This window comes from Myotis myotis, unplaced genomic scaffold (genome assembly GCF_014108235.1).
Source record: "Myotis myotis isolate mMyoMyo1 unplaced genomic scaffold, mMyoMyo1.p scaffold_m19_p_7, whole genome shotgun sequence".
Taxonomy (NCBI): Eukaryota; Metazoa; Chordata; class Mammalia; order Chiroptera; family Vespertilionidae; genus Myotis; species Myotis myotis.
This window is the reverse complement of record NW_023416379.1, coordinates 12,260,421-12,274,847: the sequence shown is the minus strand read 5'-3', so window position 1 is coordinate 12,274,847 and position 14,427 is coordinate 12,260,421. Positions and strand designations below refer to the sequence as shown.

The 14,427-nt window shown below is 43.1% G+C and overlaps 1 protein-coding gene across 1 annotated transcript in view; it reads right to left on the bottom strand.

Annotated features, from left to right (window-relative positions):
• The window catches only part of SLC35F1 (solute carrier family 35 member F1), a 304,981-nt gene that overhangs the window by 37,844 nt on the left and 252,710 nt on the right, over positions 1-14,427 (bottom strand). Inside the window, exons 4-6 of the mRNA XM_036317921.1 lie at positions 6,810-6,969; positions 5,789-5,945; positions 3,694-3,746 (exon numbers count right to left, since the gene is read on the bottom strand). Coding sequence (XP_036173814.1) covers positions 3,694-3,746; positions 5,789-5,945; positions 6,810-6,969 — 370 coding nt within the window. The remainder of the gene's footprint in view (positions 1-3,693; positions 3,747-5,788; positions 5,946-6,809; positions 6,970-14,427) is intronic.

The following is a 14,427-nucleotide window of genomic DNA, read 5'->3' as shown; positions in this document are numbered from 1 at the left end:
AGGGCTTGCTCAGAGAGTGCACATCGTCCCACATCGTCCCAGCAGCCGTGAGCTTCGTCAAGTCGCCTAAACTTCCTGGCCTCCAACTCGGCATTGGTTAAAAAAAAGAAAAGGCTGCCAAGACCGGTTTGGCTCAGTGGATAGAGCATTGGCCTGCGGACTGAAAGGTCCCAGGTTCGATTCCGGTCAGGGGCATGTACCTTGGTTGCGGGCACATCCCCAGTGAGGAGTGTGCGGGAGGCAGCTGGTCGATGTTTCTCTCTCATTGATGTTTCTAACTCTCATCTCTCTCCTTTCCTCTCTGTAAAAAAAACTCAATAAAATATATTAAAAAAAAAAAAAGAAAGAAAAAGAAAAGGTGCATTCTTAATTTTCCTTAAGGTCCTTCCTGCTTTGGGGTTCCATTATCCATCTTCAGGGAAAGGTCAACTGTCCTGTTTGAGGCTCCAGGAAAAACCAAACAAGCATCACCCACAACATGAGATGTGAGGAAGCCCCTGCCTCCCACAGGCCCGGGCTGCTGACCACCGCTTGCTTCTCTCCTCCGACACCTGCCTTTCACCCCCGCTCACATGTGTCCACGCGTCCTTAGCACAATGTGGCAAACGGGATGAAGAGAATGGTGAATCGATTTACTAGATTTCCAACTGTGCTCCCCAGGAGGACATTTTAGCTCAATTAGGCCACACATTTTACTCAAATTTAATGATCGCGTAACCAGGCCCAGCCTTTCTGTTCAGTAGAGTAAAACAAATAATAAAAATAAGCAACTGTTATCTCCTTGCTTTTAATTACTTTGCATCCTGCAATTCGCCAATGTTCTAGAAAAACAACAGAATCTGTTTTTTAAAAAATTCTCCCAAGTCCAGAAAATATAAAACACATTTATTATTCCACTGACTCCATAGAAAAAAAAACAACTATTTACTTTGAGAAAGTGGCAACCATATGAGCTGTTCATGAAACTGTGTGAAGGCGATTACTGAGGTGGAGAGAGGAAGGAACATGTTGACAGATGGGGGAGGTGAAGACAGCAGATTCTGGTCTAGAAGCCGGTCTCTTGGCTAAGGCGCTCTGAGCTCTCCAGCCAGACCCAGCAGGCAGAGCGTGGACTCTGGGGGGACCTCCCGAGGAGTGGGGTGGGGGGAGGACCCTCTAGGACAGCCATTGTCAACCTCTTCACTCACGACACACATAAACTAATTACTAACATTTGGTGGAGCACCAAAAAAATGTATTTTTTTTTTTTTTTTGCCAATCTGACAAAAATAAAAGTATAATTTTGGTTCATTCACACCGAATGGCTATTGCTGTGCTGGCTGCTATCATTTTTTTATTTGACAGACTAGGGGAACAGAGGTCAGTGCCCCTGACTAACAGTCAGGTGTGGCATGTTCTAAAGTGTTCACAGCACACCTCTGCTCCAGGAGGGGGCTGACCTCTCCTTCCCCATGTCCTCATGAGTCCCAGCGGCTGCGATGCCATCTCCCGGCTCCCCAGAAAGTAAGTGCAATGCCAAGCCTGAAGTCTCCTGCCACCCTCTTGTCATTCATTCATTCATTCATTCATTCGCTTACTTAGTAAATATTTACTCACTGAATATGTGCCTAGAATTGAGCTGACCATTAGAACCTTACAGTAGGTCAGGATGAGGTAAGGAGGACAAAAGTGGCCTTGGAGCAAAAAACACCAAACCTCAAACCCAACCCCATCATTGCTTCAGAAGAAAAGGACGAATATTTGATTGCCTTTCTAGACCGTTGTGGCCTCATTTCCCATCAGGAATTAAACAAATGGTTCTGTAATGTGCTCCTTTTACACGGCCCTTCATCATTTCCGACTGCAGGGGACTGACGTTTCAATGGCAATGTGAGGGCTCAGAATAAAACTACCTTTCAATGACACATTTAACTAACACCGAGTTATAAGAGAACCTCGGTGGACGTGCACCTGCCATCCACATAATTAGAGGACAGATTGTTTTTTATTATTTCTATTACATTAATATAACATTAATTTATACTCACGGACCACTACATGGGAAGCGTTCTTGAGCCCGGGTAATGTTTTGTTTCCTGGCACTGAGAGTCACAAAGGCAAATGCGTCTGTAACCTGCATCTGGTTTCCTTGCCCAACTGCCCTCCCTGGCCCGCCCCCATCTCCTCCTCTCTATTGATTTTCATTTCATTGGAACATTCTACAGCAAAACACAAGAGAAATTAAATGGCAGGACCCTGTGACAGCCGCAAGGGCTGGGCAGCCCTGGAAGTCACTAGAACGAATCCCCAGGGAGAGTCCTGCATAATCCTGTAGCTTGCAGTGCATCTTCGGAGGGAGTTTTCTCAGCAGCTGGTGGCTCTGGATGCTCTGGGGTCGAAGGCAGGCAAAGTGGTGCGGTGCAGTTTATGCCGTTGCTGACCTAGCTCATGGAAGCAGAATTCGACTTAAGCTGTTAATTCCATCAAAGCTCCTATAAACTGGAGGTGGCTCAAGCAGCCAGCTTCCACATGGGGGATCAGGTGTACTTTCACCCCCATGTACATGTACTGTGCACACAATTTCCAAGCACCTCCACAAAACCAGGTGCCCTCATTGCTGGGACTCGTGCATCTCGGTATAGACACTGAGGGCATTAGAGCCTAAGGGTATTAAATGTTAGTCCCTACGAGAGCTTTCTGTGGGATCATCACAGCATCACTTAGGATCTCAAGTCCTTGTCCTAATTTTTCTTGTTGTTTTAGGAGAAAACTGATTTTAGAGAGAAATGTAATCTGAGATGCCTTGGTTGACTAACCAGCTCCAATTGTCTCTGATATTTTTCACCAAGTCCACTGGAGATCAGTTAGCCATTCCTTATACGCAAGATGCTCCCTTCTGAAAGGTTTTTATGGGCTCAGAATGTCCATTACATTGTTTTTCTTTTATGCCTTTTTGTTAAGTTCCATTTTCTCCCCTTTACCAAAGTGCCACTTTTTTTTTTTTTACTTTTTGTGTTTTGTCTATCATTCTTTTTTAAAAAATTATTTATTTTTTATTGCCTAAAGATTTACATGTCTCCTTTTTCCCCAATTGCCACCCCCCCCCAGCCATTTCCACCCGGGGCAAGCCCCCACCGCCCCAGTGTCTGTGTCCATTGGTTATGCTAATATGCATGCATACAAATCCTTTGGTTGCTCTCTAACCACCCCGCCCTGCCATTTGTCTAGGATCTATTCTTGTTCATCAGATTATGTTGATCATTATATCCCACATATGAGTTGAGATCATGTGATATTTATCTTTCTCCGACTGGCTTATTTCACTTAGCGTAATGCCACTTTTTAATGATCACATCAGTGTTGCATTGCTTGGCTAGAGCAAACTGCTGTCATTTATGTCCCACCACTGCCTCAGGGCATTCTTTCTTTCTGGTTGGTCTTTAACCTAATGACAGACTTCTGTGTCTCCACTAATGGCATCTTGATGAGGATAATGGGCCAAAGCTCAATTAGGAAACATTATGAATCATACCGTTTAGTCTCTTGTATTGTAGTGCGCTAGAATTCCTAAAATGACAAGGGGACTTCATTTTCTTTGTCCCTGCATTCTAAATCTTTTCATTGTTCGTGCTCCAGGCCCACCCACCTTACTCTTCGAATGTTATTTCTCAGGTTCACTTAAAAAACAGCATCTTAGGTGAAGAAACCCCTTACCTATTTGCCAATCCCAGGGCACCTTTAACAGCTCCTTGTGCTCCATTATAGCTCTGCAAATGGAAAGAAAGTGGACCTGATGAGCAAGATTATGAGGCATCCTTCTTCTTTTCTCTCACCAGCTTTGTACAAATCATGCAGCAACCAACTGAATGTCAAAACTACCTCCGGGCCATGCAGAGGCCAGTCTAGTTAGACAGACTGTGGTTTACCCTGAAGCCTCTTGTCGGGGTGGCCAGCAGGGGTGAGTGTGCCAGTGGGCATAGTGGAGCCCAAACCTCCCACTGACCTTCACGCCCACACAGTCTGCCTATGGCCTGTGTTTTTTCTTGCTTAGATGCTTCCTGAAAAGGAAACGGTGAGGTTCGGAAAATTTCTGTGCTTGCAGGTGTAATGAATTTTCTGACTGAGCATTTTCTAGGGCAGTGATTCTCAGACTTTCATGTGCAAAAAAGCCATCTGGGAAGCATGTAGAAACAGCTTCCTGGCCCCATTCCTAGCGATTCTGATTCCATAGATCTGGGAGGGGACCAGGGATGTGCATGTCTGAGGGGTTCTCACATGGTACCAGAGAAGCACACGGAGAACCACTGCTCTAGAAGAGGACCCGGAGGTGAGGGTGGCACCATGTCACCAGTGCTGTTTGGTTTCCGTGTGTCCTTGATGCATCCCATTTGCCAAACTCACCCATATGCCACCACTTCCATGATTTTGGTAGCAGTGTCTCTGAAGGGCTCAGTTGGCGCTAATGGACTGCAACTGAAGCCAATGAGCGCTAGATCTAGGAATATATTTTTTGGATTCAAGAATAATAATCCATAAAATGAGCCATCCATCTACAAAATGTTGGTTCTGAACAGTCGAACTAGGCAATTTCTTTTCCTCTCACACACCTAAAGCACCAAATTTAGGAGCTTTAAAATGCCATCATGCTTTCAAAATGAACCAAAAATAAATCCTCGGCGAGTCTTCCCATCTCAGTGCCTTGTGTGCTACAGAGCTTTTCACTTCTATCTGAGGGTACTGAAATTTGGAGGATTCTTGGAAACAGCCTATTTGCAAACCATGTTTAAGGTCATGCTAAAATAGCTTCCATAAATAATCTCAGACACTGAACCAATACAATTGCAAAGCACTTGCTTTGTAGAAAATTATTTGGTGAAATCAGAATTGCTTGCTTTGTAAAAACAGATTTGGTGAAATTAGACAGGAGGTCATACATTTATCCACCTCTTATGTGAAACTCAAATATGTGGCCTTTCTTGATGAAAAACGATACTTCGTTTGATACTTATTCTCACAGCAATTTCTGAGGCACAAACCAGTGCTAACTTATATGTTCCCACACCAGAATTATTGAAAAAATTGGTGTTTTTGACTTTTTGAGAATGTGTGTGTTATATCTTCACCTGTTTTTTAAAAATATATCTTTATTGTTGAAAGTATTACAGAGGCCCCCTTTTTTCTCCATTGACCCTCTCCACCCCACCCCCACCCCCACATCCTCACCCTCCTCCCCACCAGGCCTTCACCGCACTATTGTCTCTTTCCATGGGGTATGCATATGTGCATGTAAGTTCTTTGGTTATTCAAGGGAAATGGAAACACAAAATTTCTAAGAGATGAATTTTAAATATGATTCACTCATGCAAATCCATGGGCAATAGAAGAGAAAACGGATGAAAGAGCAAATTTAAACTGTAAGTTTTCTGGTGGCGGTCGTCATTCACCCATACACAGAATGCCCCTTTCTGGAAGTGCATCCGATCGTGACGTTTACAATTAGTTTTTCTGTTTCTCTACGTAACAACCCACAGGCTCGTTTGGGAGAATCAATGTACATTTAATGGTTTCCTGTAAATTATCTTCAACGTCCATGAAATGTTTTTCTAATAATTTACAATAAACTTGTTTAGTTTAGAAGAAATTTACTAATAAAGATATTGAGTTTTCCGATTTCATATGGGGAATTGGTGACAGGTTCCCTGCTTTGATTTTTATAAAATAAAGTTACCAACCCTACGCCAAAGAAAAAGATTTTAAACACATGCCCTAAGAGTCTCTACTGTCTGAGTTTCTTGTTATTTTTACTCACAATTGAATTCCACTGAAAAATGCCCCGAAGAGTCCGATCATGCCCAGGAATTCCACTCGGCTCAGGGTTCGGATGATGTACTCTTCCCAGACGTTAGAGATACCATAGAGTGTGGCTCCTGCTAAGACCAGAAGGTCCCCTACCAGCTTATTTTCCCCTAGGAACAATAACAATGACAACAACAACAACAAAAAAACAACAGAGAGAACTTCATTAAAAATTCTTAACAAGAATTTAGCACCAGCAAAATTCTATTCTGGCATTTTTATAGAAGTTCTGTAACTTACCACCTGAGATTTAGTAAAGTTTGTTTATGGGCGGTTAATATGCTTCCCTTATTCACTCAAGAAATGTATTAAGCATTTCCTATGTGCCACTGTTCTAGGTGTGGGTGCTACACAATTTACCAGGCGACCGAAAAACACACAGGAGTACTTGGAGATACAGGAAAAACCCATTTATTTTCAGATGTTTCACATGTACTAGTACAGTGACTCAGGGGGTCAGTTCTCCAAATCCTGAGCAAGCCAATATGGAGGAAGCTTTCTCTTCATACCCTTTGGTTTCTTTGTCCCCCAAATAAGGATCAGACTTCCGGTCCTTTCACCGGCTTTACAAAAAGCCCTGTGTGTTGGGATGGGGGCCGTGAGGCCACACCTAAAGGCATGGCCTGCGCCAGCGCTGGTAACCCTCTCTAAGGGTTGTGTATTGTTCATGGTTTATGGCCTCTGTAAAATGGGAGTATTTAGGTAAACAGGTCTTGCAAGACCAGATAATTAAGGAAGGGGCAGTGACTAGACTATAGGCTAACAGGAATGTGCATTAGGGATACAGAGTCAGGCTACTAGCACCCCTTCCCCCCAAATGTCTTATTTTCCTCATCATGGGGAACCAAGCATGAGTAAGACACAGACAATGGTAAGACTAGGTTCCTTTTCTTCTACCTAACAATGAACATGCCATGTCTTGCCTTGGCCTCAACCACAGAGGCAGGTAACCTAGTGAACACACAGAGACTCACCTGCTCCCTGATGTCTTCCCACAAGCACGTCCGCTCCCACCATGCAGCCCATCCCCAAGATGCAGACCACGATGCCGATGAAATGTACAGCCTTGTACCGGATCAGCAGGAAGAACCAGGAGAGTAAAATCACGACCGGGATCACAAAACAGTCCAGGAGCTATTGGCAAGGAAGGAAAGAACAGCAGGAGGTCAGGGGAAGCTTTGCATGGAATAAAGAAACATAACTTAGCCCTATAGACAGGCTATGCCCCTGAATCTGAGGTTCTGTGTAGAGCCAGAACTAATGCAATTAAAACAGACTCAGAAACAAACTCAAATGAGTTTTACTTAAACATCCCCAAGAGGAAAAGAGGAAAAGGCAAATTAATAAGACAGGCTGGTGGGGAAGATTCTCCGGATCCCTCAGTGCCTGGACCCCAGGGGAACACCTCATATGCTGAGCCATTTCAGATGGTCCTTCCACTTTAGGAATAGATCTGGGAATGGGAGGTAAGGGGGCAGAGGTCTTACAATGTTTTATAAATTACTAGGATTCACACAAAAGTTGAACTTAATTTCTCCCACACAACTGTCTTCCCACAGCCAGTAGAAGTTACTTTCATCTGTCCTTGAAATTTCACTCTTAAAAGAAAATAATTGCTCTCAGTATAAATACAAATATTAATCTCAGAAGTTTACAAATAACTTTAAAATGCTGTTATAAAAAAGAGTAGTAAAAGCTAGAAGTCTGAACAGAGTTTAGAAAAAAAATAACTGATTTCACTTCTTATATATTTTGCACAAATAGTGAGATTCCGACAGCCCCAAGAGTTGGTGAAGAATTCACTCTGATCATGCAGTGAAGTAACATAGTGAAATGAAAAAACTCCTATGCCAGAGGCCAGAAATCTGAATTTGAGTGCTAGGTCCTTGCTTATAGCAATATGACTTCGGGCAAATCACAAATCCAGGAAACATCAATTTCCTGATAGTAGAAGAAGATGACTCCTACTGACTTTCCCCAAAGATCATTGTGAAGCTCAGAAACAATACATGTAAAAGCATTTTGTAAATTACTTGGGCCTTGATGGCAATCTATAATCTTGTTTACCAACACATGATCTGGGCTCCAGTATTGTTGTTTCTCTCACACTGTGGTAAGTTGCAGTGACCTTTGACACTCCAGGCAAAGTAGGGTCTCCACTAGGCAAACTTATGTACCACTGGACTTCAAGTCCATATACCAAATGAGAAGCTGGGGATCCTGTCCCATTGCCCAGCACAGCCCCTCTGCTAGAATCCTTGATAAGTGGCCCTACCTCCCTGCAACCAGATTCAGAACAGTGACCCCTAACACTCCTTCACTTTATATCCTATTGACTACTGACTTCTGCCAATTCCATCTTTAAACATCTCTCAAATCTACTCATGCCACCCTCTCTCACTTCCACCACCTAGACTGGACTGAGATAGTGTCATTGCAATAATAATAAATATTGAATTATTGGCATAATGTCTGCTTTCCCCATATGCCCAGAGGTCCAGGGGAGCAGGATAATATTCCTAGTACTCAGAACCCTGTTTGGCTAATACATTTATCCAATAATAGTTATTGAACAAATACATATATGAATTTATAATGACCAGAAACATCAAAATAGAGTCTCCAAGATTCATTAAAGGCTGAAAAATATATGTATACAGTAGTCTAACCCCCCCCCCCCCTTTTCCATGGTTTCACTTTCCCCGGTTTTAGTTACCCACGGTCAACCACAGTCTGAAAATATTACATGGTAAATTCCAGAAATAAACAATTCTTAAGTTTCAAGTTGCACATCGTTCTGAGTAGCATGATGCAATCTCATGCTATCCCACTCCATCCTGGCCAGGGTATGAATCATCCCTTTGTCCAGTATATCCACGCTATATATGATACTTACCCATTAGTCAAATAGTAGCCATCTCAGTTATCAGATCGACTGTCACGGTATTACAGTGCTTGTGTTCAAATAATTCTTATTTTACTTATCCTATATAATAAAAGGCTAATATGCAAATCAACTGAACGGCAGAACGACCGGTCACTATGACACGCACTGACCACCAGGAGACAGACGCTCAACCAGGGGGCAGACGCCTCCATGGCAGTGCTAAGGATGTCAGTCAGACATCCTCCAAGGGCTCCCAGACTGCAAGAGGGTGCAGGCTGAGCTGAGGGACCTGCCAAGTGCACAAATTTCATGCACCGAGCCTCTAGTATTGTTATAATTGTTTTAATTTATTACTATTGTTAATCTCTTACTGTGCCTAGTTTATAAATTAAACTTTATCATAGGTATGTATGTATAGTAAAAAACATAGCATACAAAGGGTTTTGTACTGTCATCAGTTTCAGGTATCCACTGGGGGTCTTGGAACATGTCCCCCATGAATAGGGGGGGAGGGGGGGAGAACTGTATTTGCAGAGCATCCCTGACTGTCAGAGTGGCTTTTGGCTCTGTAAGCAGCACTCAGAATCCCCTCCACCCTGAAGCTTTTTGTGACCTGGGCAGATCCTTCATGCTTCTCTGTGCACTGGTCTCCTTTGCAAAGTGAAAGAAGCAATCAGAATGTAAGCTGTCCCTGGGGCTGCTGTGAGATAAGGTGATGAGGGCCCTGTGAATAGTGATTTAACAGTGTGATGGCTGGGGGCTGAGCCTGAAGGGGACAGCACTCCCAGAGGGGCAATGTATAGAGGGGGTGGCTGGTTGGATTGTACTACACAGGATTGCTCACTGCATAGTTAATTAGCAAATGAATGACCCTACTTGATGTGGTAAAATGCTCTAAGGCAGGTGTTACAACTGGCCTCAAATGCCATTAAAGTACATTAGGAAATTTCAGTTTGCCAGTGAAAACTGTTCACTGGGCATGAAACAGTTGGTGTTTTGCTTTAAAAATTAGAAATGATTGCATCAACGGTTGAAATATTTATAGCTACATGCTCCACGACTGGGATTTCATTATCTGGCTGCACGCCCTCGATCCGTGGAGCCAAAGGCCTCCATTCCTGGATTACTGAAGGCGAACGAGGCCATCATCCAATCTTCAGGGAGGACTGAAGTGAGCCCTTCGGGATCTCGGTGTCATTAGAAATCCCAAAGCATATGATGAGTCCTGGGATCTATTCCCTTAGTGGGTTGAGCTAAAAAAAAAACCCCTTATTTGTAAATGGCAGGGCTTACTTGTTGGGAGGACTTTCAGGAAGAAAGAAGGGAAAAGGAGAATACAAGTCCGAGCCAGGGTTTCTGAGACACTGCAGCTAGGGAAGCGCAGGGGTGACCGAGTGAATTAATGAATGCACAGCCACTGGGTATCACTGATGGTCAGAAGGGACATTTGAGGTAATCCAGGCTGCTACTGGCGTTTGAGGTGAAATAATTCTTCATCTTGCAGGTCTGCCCCATATTCTCTGCAGAGTACAGTAAGCCCTGACCACTAAAAAAAAAAAAAAAAAAAAAGAAAAAAAAGATGCTTCTACACATTAACAAGTGCCCCTTGGGGGCGGTATCTCCCCAGTTTTGGGGAGATACTGCCCAGTTTGTGACCCCTTTATTTAAAAGTTGGGAACTCAGAAGTCTCAAGAGAAGTGATGTATGTGCTCAAGGTCACTCAAATTGCTGACACTAGTGGCAGTGCAGTCATGGCTCTTTTCTGAACAATATTTAATGAAGGTCAATTACAGGATTACTACAGGTGGAGGTCTCACTACGGTACCTGTAACTACAGAAAAGAAACCATTTGGTAGCTGATGTTATTAAACAGGCTATTATTTTCCAGTAATTTTTGGTTCCAGCCTTTTCCCTATCGTCATATAGCATAAAACATACTGACAAAATGATTTACCAATGGTTTTCTGGTAGCTTAACTCCTTCGCTAAGTAGTAGTTAGAGTACTAAAAAAGAGAAGCATTATAATAGATGCCTGTTAAAAAAGAAAAAGAACCAAGAAAGCTTCCGATTTTGTCATTAATCTGTATACTGTATTTATCTTTCTTTGCATACATTTCTATAACCAAAAGAAAAAGTGTAAAATATCAGTACCAAAAAAACCAAACAGATGACTATTGTTTCAATCATCTTATGCTCTGACAATTCTCAAAGAACTTTAAGAATATTTTGGAAAGAAAAGTGTTCATTACCTCTTAAATTTACATAGCATCTTTCCCCATTGAGTATCAAATTAGCTATTTTGCCTTAGGGGAGGAGCAAGAAGGATCAGAGAAAGCAGCAGAGTCTCAGCATTTGGAAGGGAATGTAAGTCTTTCCTGGCCTGGGTGATGCTGTGGGGAGAACAAGAGTCCCTCTATGCTCCTCCCAGACCATACTTGGTTTGGGTGACACATGCGTTTGTTTCTTGGCTAAGAATCTCAGTATCATAATATTAGGCATAAAAACCTCTGAATGGAGAAATCAGAATCTATGAGAATAAAATATTAACAATGGTTATCTTTGAACTGAATCTTCTCCGCCCCACTGCACCAATTCTCTGTGCTATCCAAATTTCCTCTCTTGCACATATGCTACTTTCAAAATATATAGAGTATAAAAAATACATGAGGGGATAAAAGAGCTATGGGAGTCAGATCAGTCTTTTTCCAGCAGAGTGGATGGTTTGTAAAAAAATTAAAACAAAACAAAAAGCCGCCACCCAACTGTTCCCATTACGGTAGAGCATAATAGGGAGGTGACCTCATCCCTCTTTCTAATTCTCTGTGCCCAACAGAGACTCCTGCCAGCCTTGGCTCCTCATTAACGCTCCCCTCAGGCTATTCACAGGGAGAACGCTCCCCTCACAGGGCCCAGCTGTCAGAGGCTAAACCTGAGGCAACTGGTAGGTGATTCCAGGAAAAAGAACATTTCCCTAGTCCCCCTTCTTCTGCTTCTAATTGGCAATTCTCCCGTGTTTCTGAAAGTGATCTATATTATAAATTCATCTCCAGTGAGTAAGACTGAATTGTTAACAGGGAAGGATCTTAAAAAAAGACAAACCTCAGTTACACAGACACAATAAAAGTCCTCTTTTGGTTGACAGTCCAGCTGAAGAGAGTGGATATAATTTGGGAAATGCACATTCACATCAAGCACCATGTTAATTCAGAGGCCTGGAGACCATCCCAGAGGCATTTTTGAAAATCCAACCCAGGGTACAATTCAGGGAGTGGTGTCACTGATCTGGAACCAATTTTTCTCACCCCCCTCCATCCCTTCAGATTTTTCCCTCCCAGGGCTATTTCATTCATAACACCTCTACTTCCCCACCCCTCCCAAACCCCATACCTTAGGGCTTAATGTTTAGGCTTTACTCTTAAAATATTCATATCAGAGGAAGCCATGTTTCCTTGTGTTGCCCAAGAGCTCCAAGCTGATAAACTGTGTCACAGTATTGACTGTATGACAGCCATTACCTGGGAAATGTCCTATTTTCAGGATTTAGTAAAAGATTTTCTCCAAACTATTTTTCTTGTTTCCAGAGGTAAAGATTTAAATGTGTGAGTTTCATATGTCCCCACGTGCCACTTCGTCAGAACTTCCTACATGTTCAAGTATATTCTCTTTATGTTTTCGGCTTCGGCTCTCAAAGACGAAAGGAAGGAAAGAAAAAAAGAAGAGAAGGAGGGAGGAAGGGAGGGAGGGAGGGAGGGAGGGAGGGAGGGAGGGAGGGAGGGAGGAAGAGACACTGCCATGTGCTGAAAATCATGGGAAGATGCCAATAATTAGGAGACACACGTTCTTCAGCTCCAATGCAGTGAAATTTGCCCTGGGTGGAAGCAGAAGTCAGAGCACAGATTCCTTCTGGTGAGCATCATTGGAGTTTTTTGTTTTTCTTAAAATATATATTTATTGATTTTAGAGATGAAGGGAGAGGGAAAGGGGGAGGGGGGGAGGGGGAGGGAGATAGAAACAGCAATGCTGAGAGAGAATCATTGATGGCTGCCTCCTGCACGCCTCCCATTAGGGATGAGACCGCAACCTGGGCAAGTGCCCTGACCAGGAATTGAACCACCAGCCTCCTGGTTCATAGGCCGACGCTCAACCACTGAGAAAATCCAGCCAGGCTCATTGGAGTTTTAATCAGGTTTAAAACAAACTCTGATGATCAGCCAACTGGATTCCAAAAGCAGAAAGCAAGGAATGGACATGCCCTAGTGTCTGCCACGTACCAGGCACAATGCTAGGTTCTTACGCTACAGATGAGAAATCGGAGCACTAAAGATAAGAGGTAACTGATTTGGAGTCACGTGGTAGAGTCAGGGCCAGGATATGATCCCCGGTCTGCCACTTGCTTACACAGTGAACGTAAGCAGCCGAGGTCCAGGTGCGTGGTCCAGGCCAGGCCAGCCTGAGTCCAGCTAGCAGGCTCGTGGGCTGCCTCGCACCTTGCGAGCACTCCAGGAGGGAGGGCAGGCTCTGAGGGTACTGAAGGAATAATCACTGGTTGTCTGCAGTTTTTATATTAGAGGACATGATGGGTATAAGAAAACGTATGAGAATTAGAACCGTTTGTTTTTAGTGATGGCTCTCTGACATTGTCACTACCTTGTATTTGGAGAAGTAGTTTCCTTAAGTCAGCCAAGCAACACTCACTTGTATTTTTCTTATTTATGGAATTCATGCACATAAGAACATTAACAATAACACTAAAGAAAGTACAAATTTCAAAACCCATGTTGAAGGAAATGAACATTTTCTGATAAAATATTAATTCTACATCAATTTTGCATTGTTTTGATTCCTCCCAGCATTAAAACAGAGGGAGAAACAATTTCAAAAGCTGAAGGAAAACATCTTGTGCTTCTGGGGGTCTGTTTCTAGGTCTAACTCAACTGGAAAAGGGCAAAATCAAATGTTCATCACCTTGTACTTGTCATTTATTTATTCAGTCAGCAGTTATTTATTAAATGCCTACTGCATGCTCAGCATTGCTACAGGCTCAAGAGACACCAGAGTGAAGAAAACTCTTTGCATCTAGGTGCAAGTGGACCGTGTTCAACACACATAGTTCTTCCCTGCAGTTCACGGCCAGTTTCCTTCCCTAAGGACTTGCCTGGCATTGAAGACTGGTGGGAAAACAGGGGCCACTGTATGCAATGTTGTTTGCCTACTTGTGACCACATGAGGAGGCAGGTTTTAAATTTGTACAGATAGGTGGGGAAACTGGGGGGGGGGGGGGGGGTAGAGAAAGAGAGAGAGAACAGACTATTAAGGGCATCTTATTTATAACCTGTCTACAAAGCCATTGGAGCTAATAATCAGCAGGGGAGCAAGTGGCCCTGCTTTACTGGCAATTCATGTTGTCAGTAAAACCTGGGCTTATACACCCCACTGAATGTCTCCCGAGAGTCCTCGCTGTGGCTGGAGTCAGTCAGTCCTCCTCTGTAATTCATATTTTGTGTACAGTTCCATTTTACAACCTTTCACACTGTATTATAATTTGTTTACAGAACCCTCTTCCAGAAAAATAGAGTAATAAAACTTTTTGAAAATTTAATTTTCCCCTTTAAATTATGCCTCGTCCAGCCTTCAACCTGTAAATCTGAGCCTTGAGAAAAAAAAGAGAAGGTCCCTTATAAAACAAAGAGGTCACTGATCAGCTT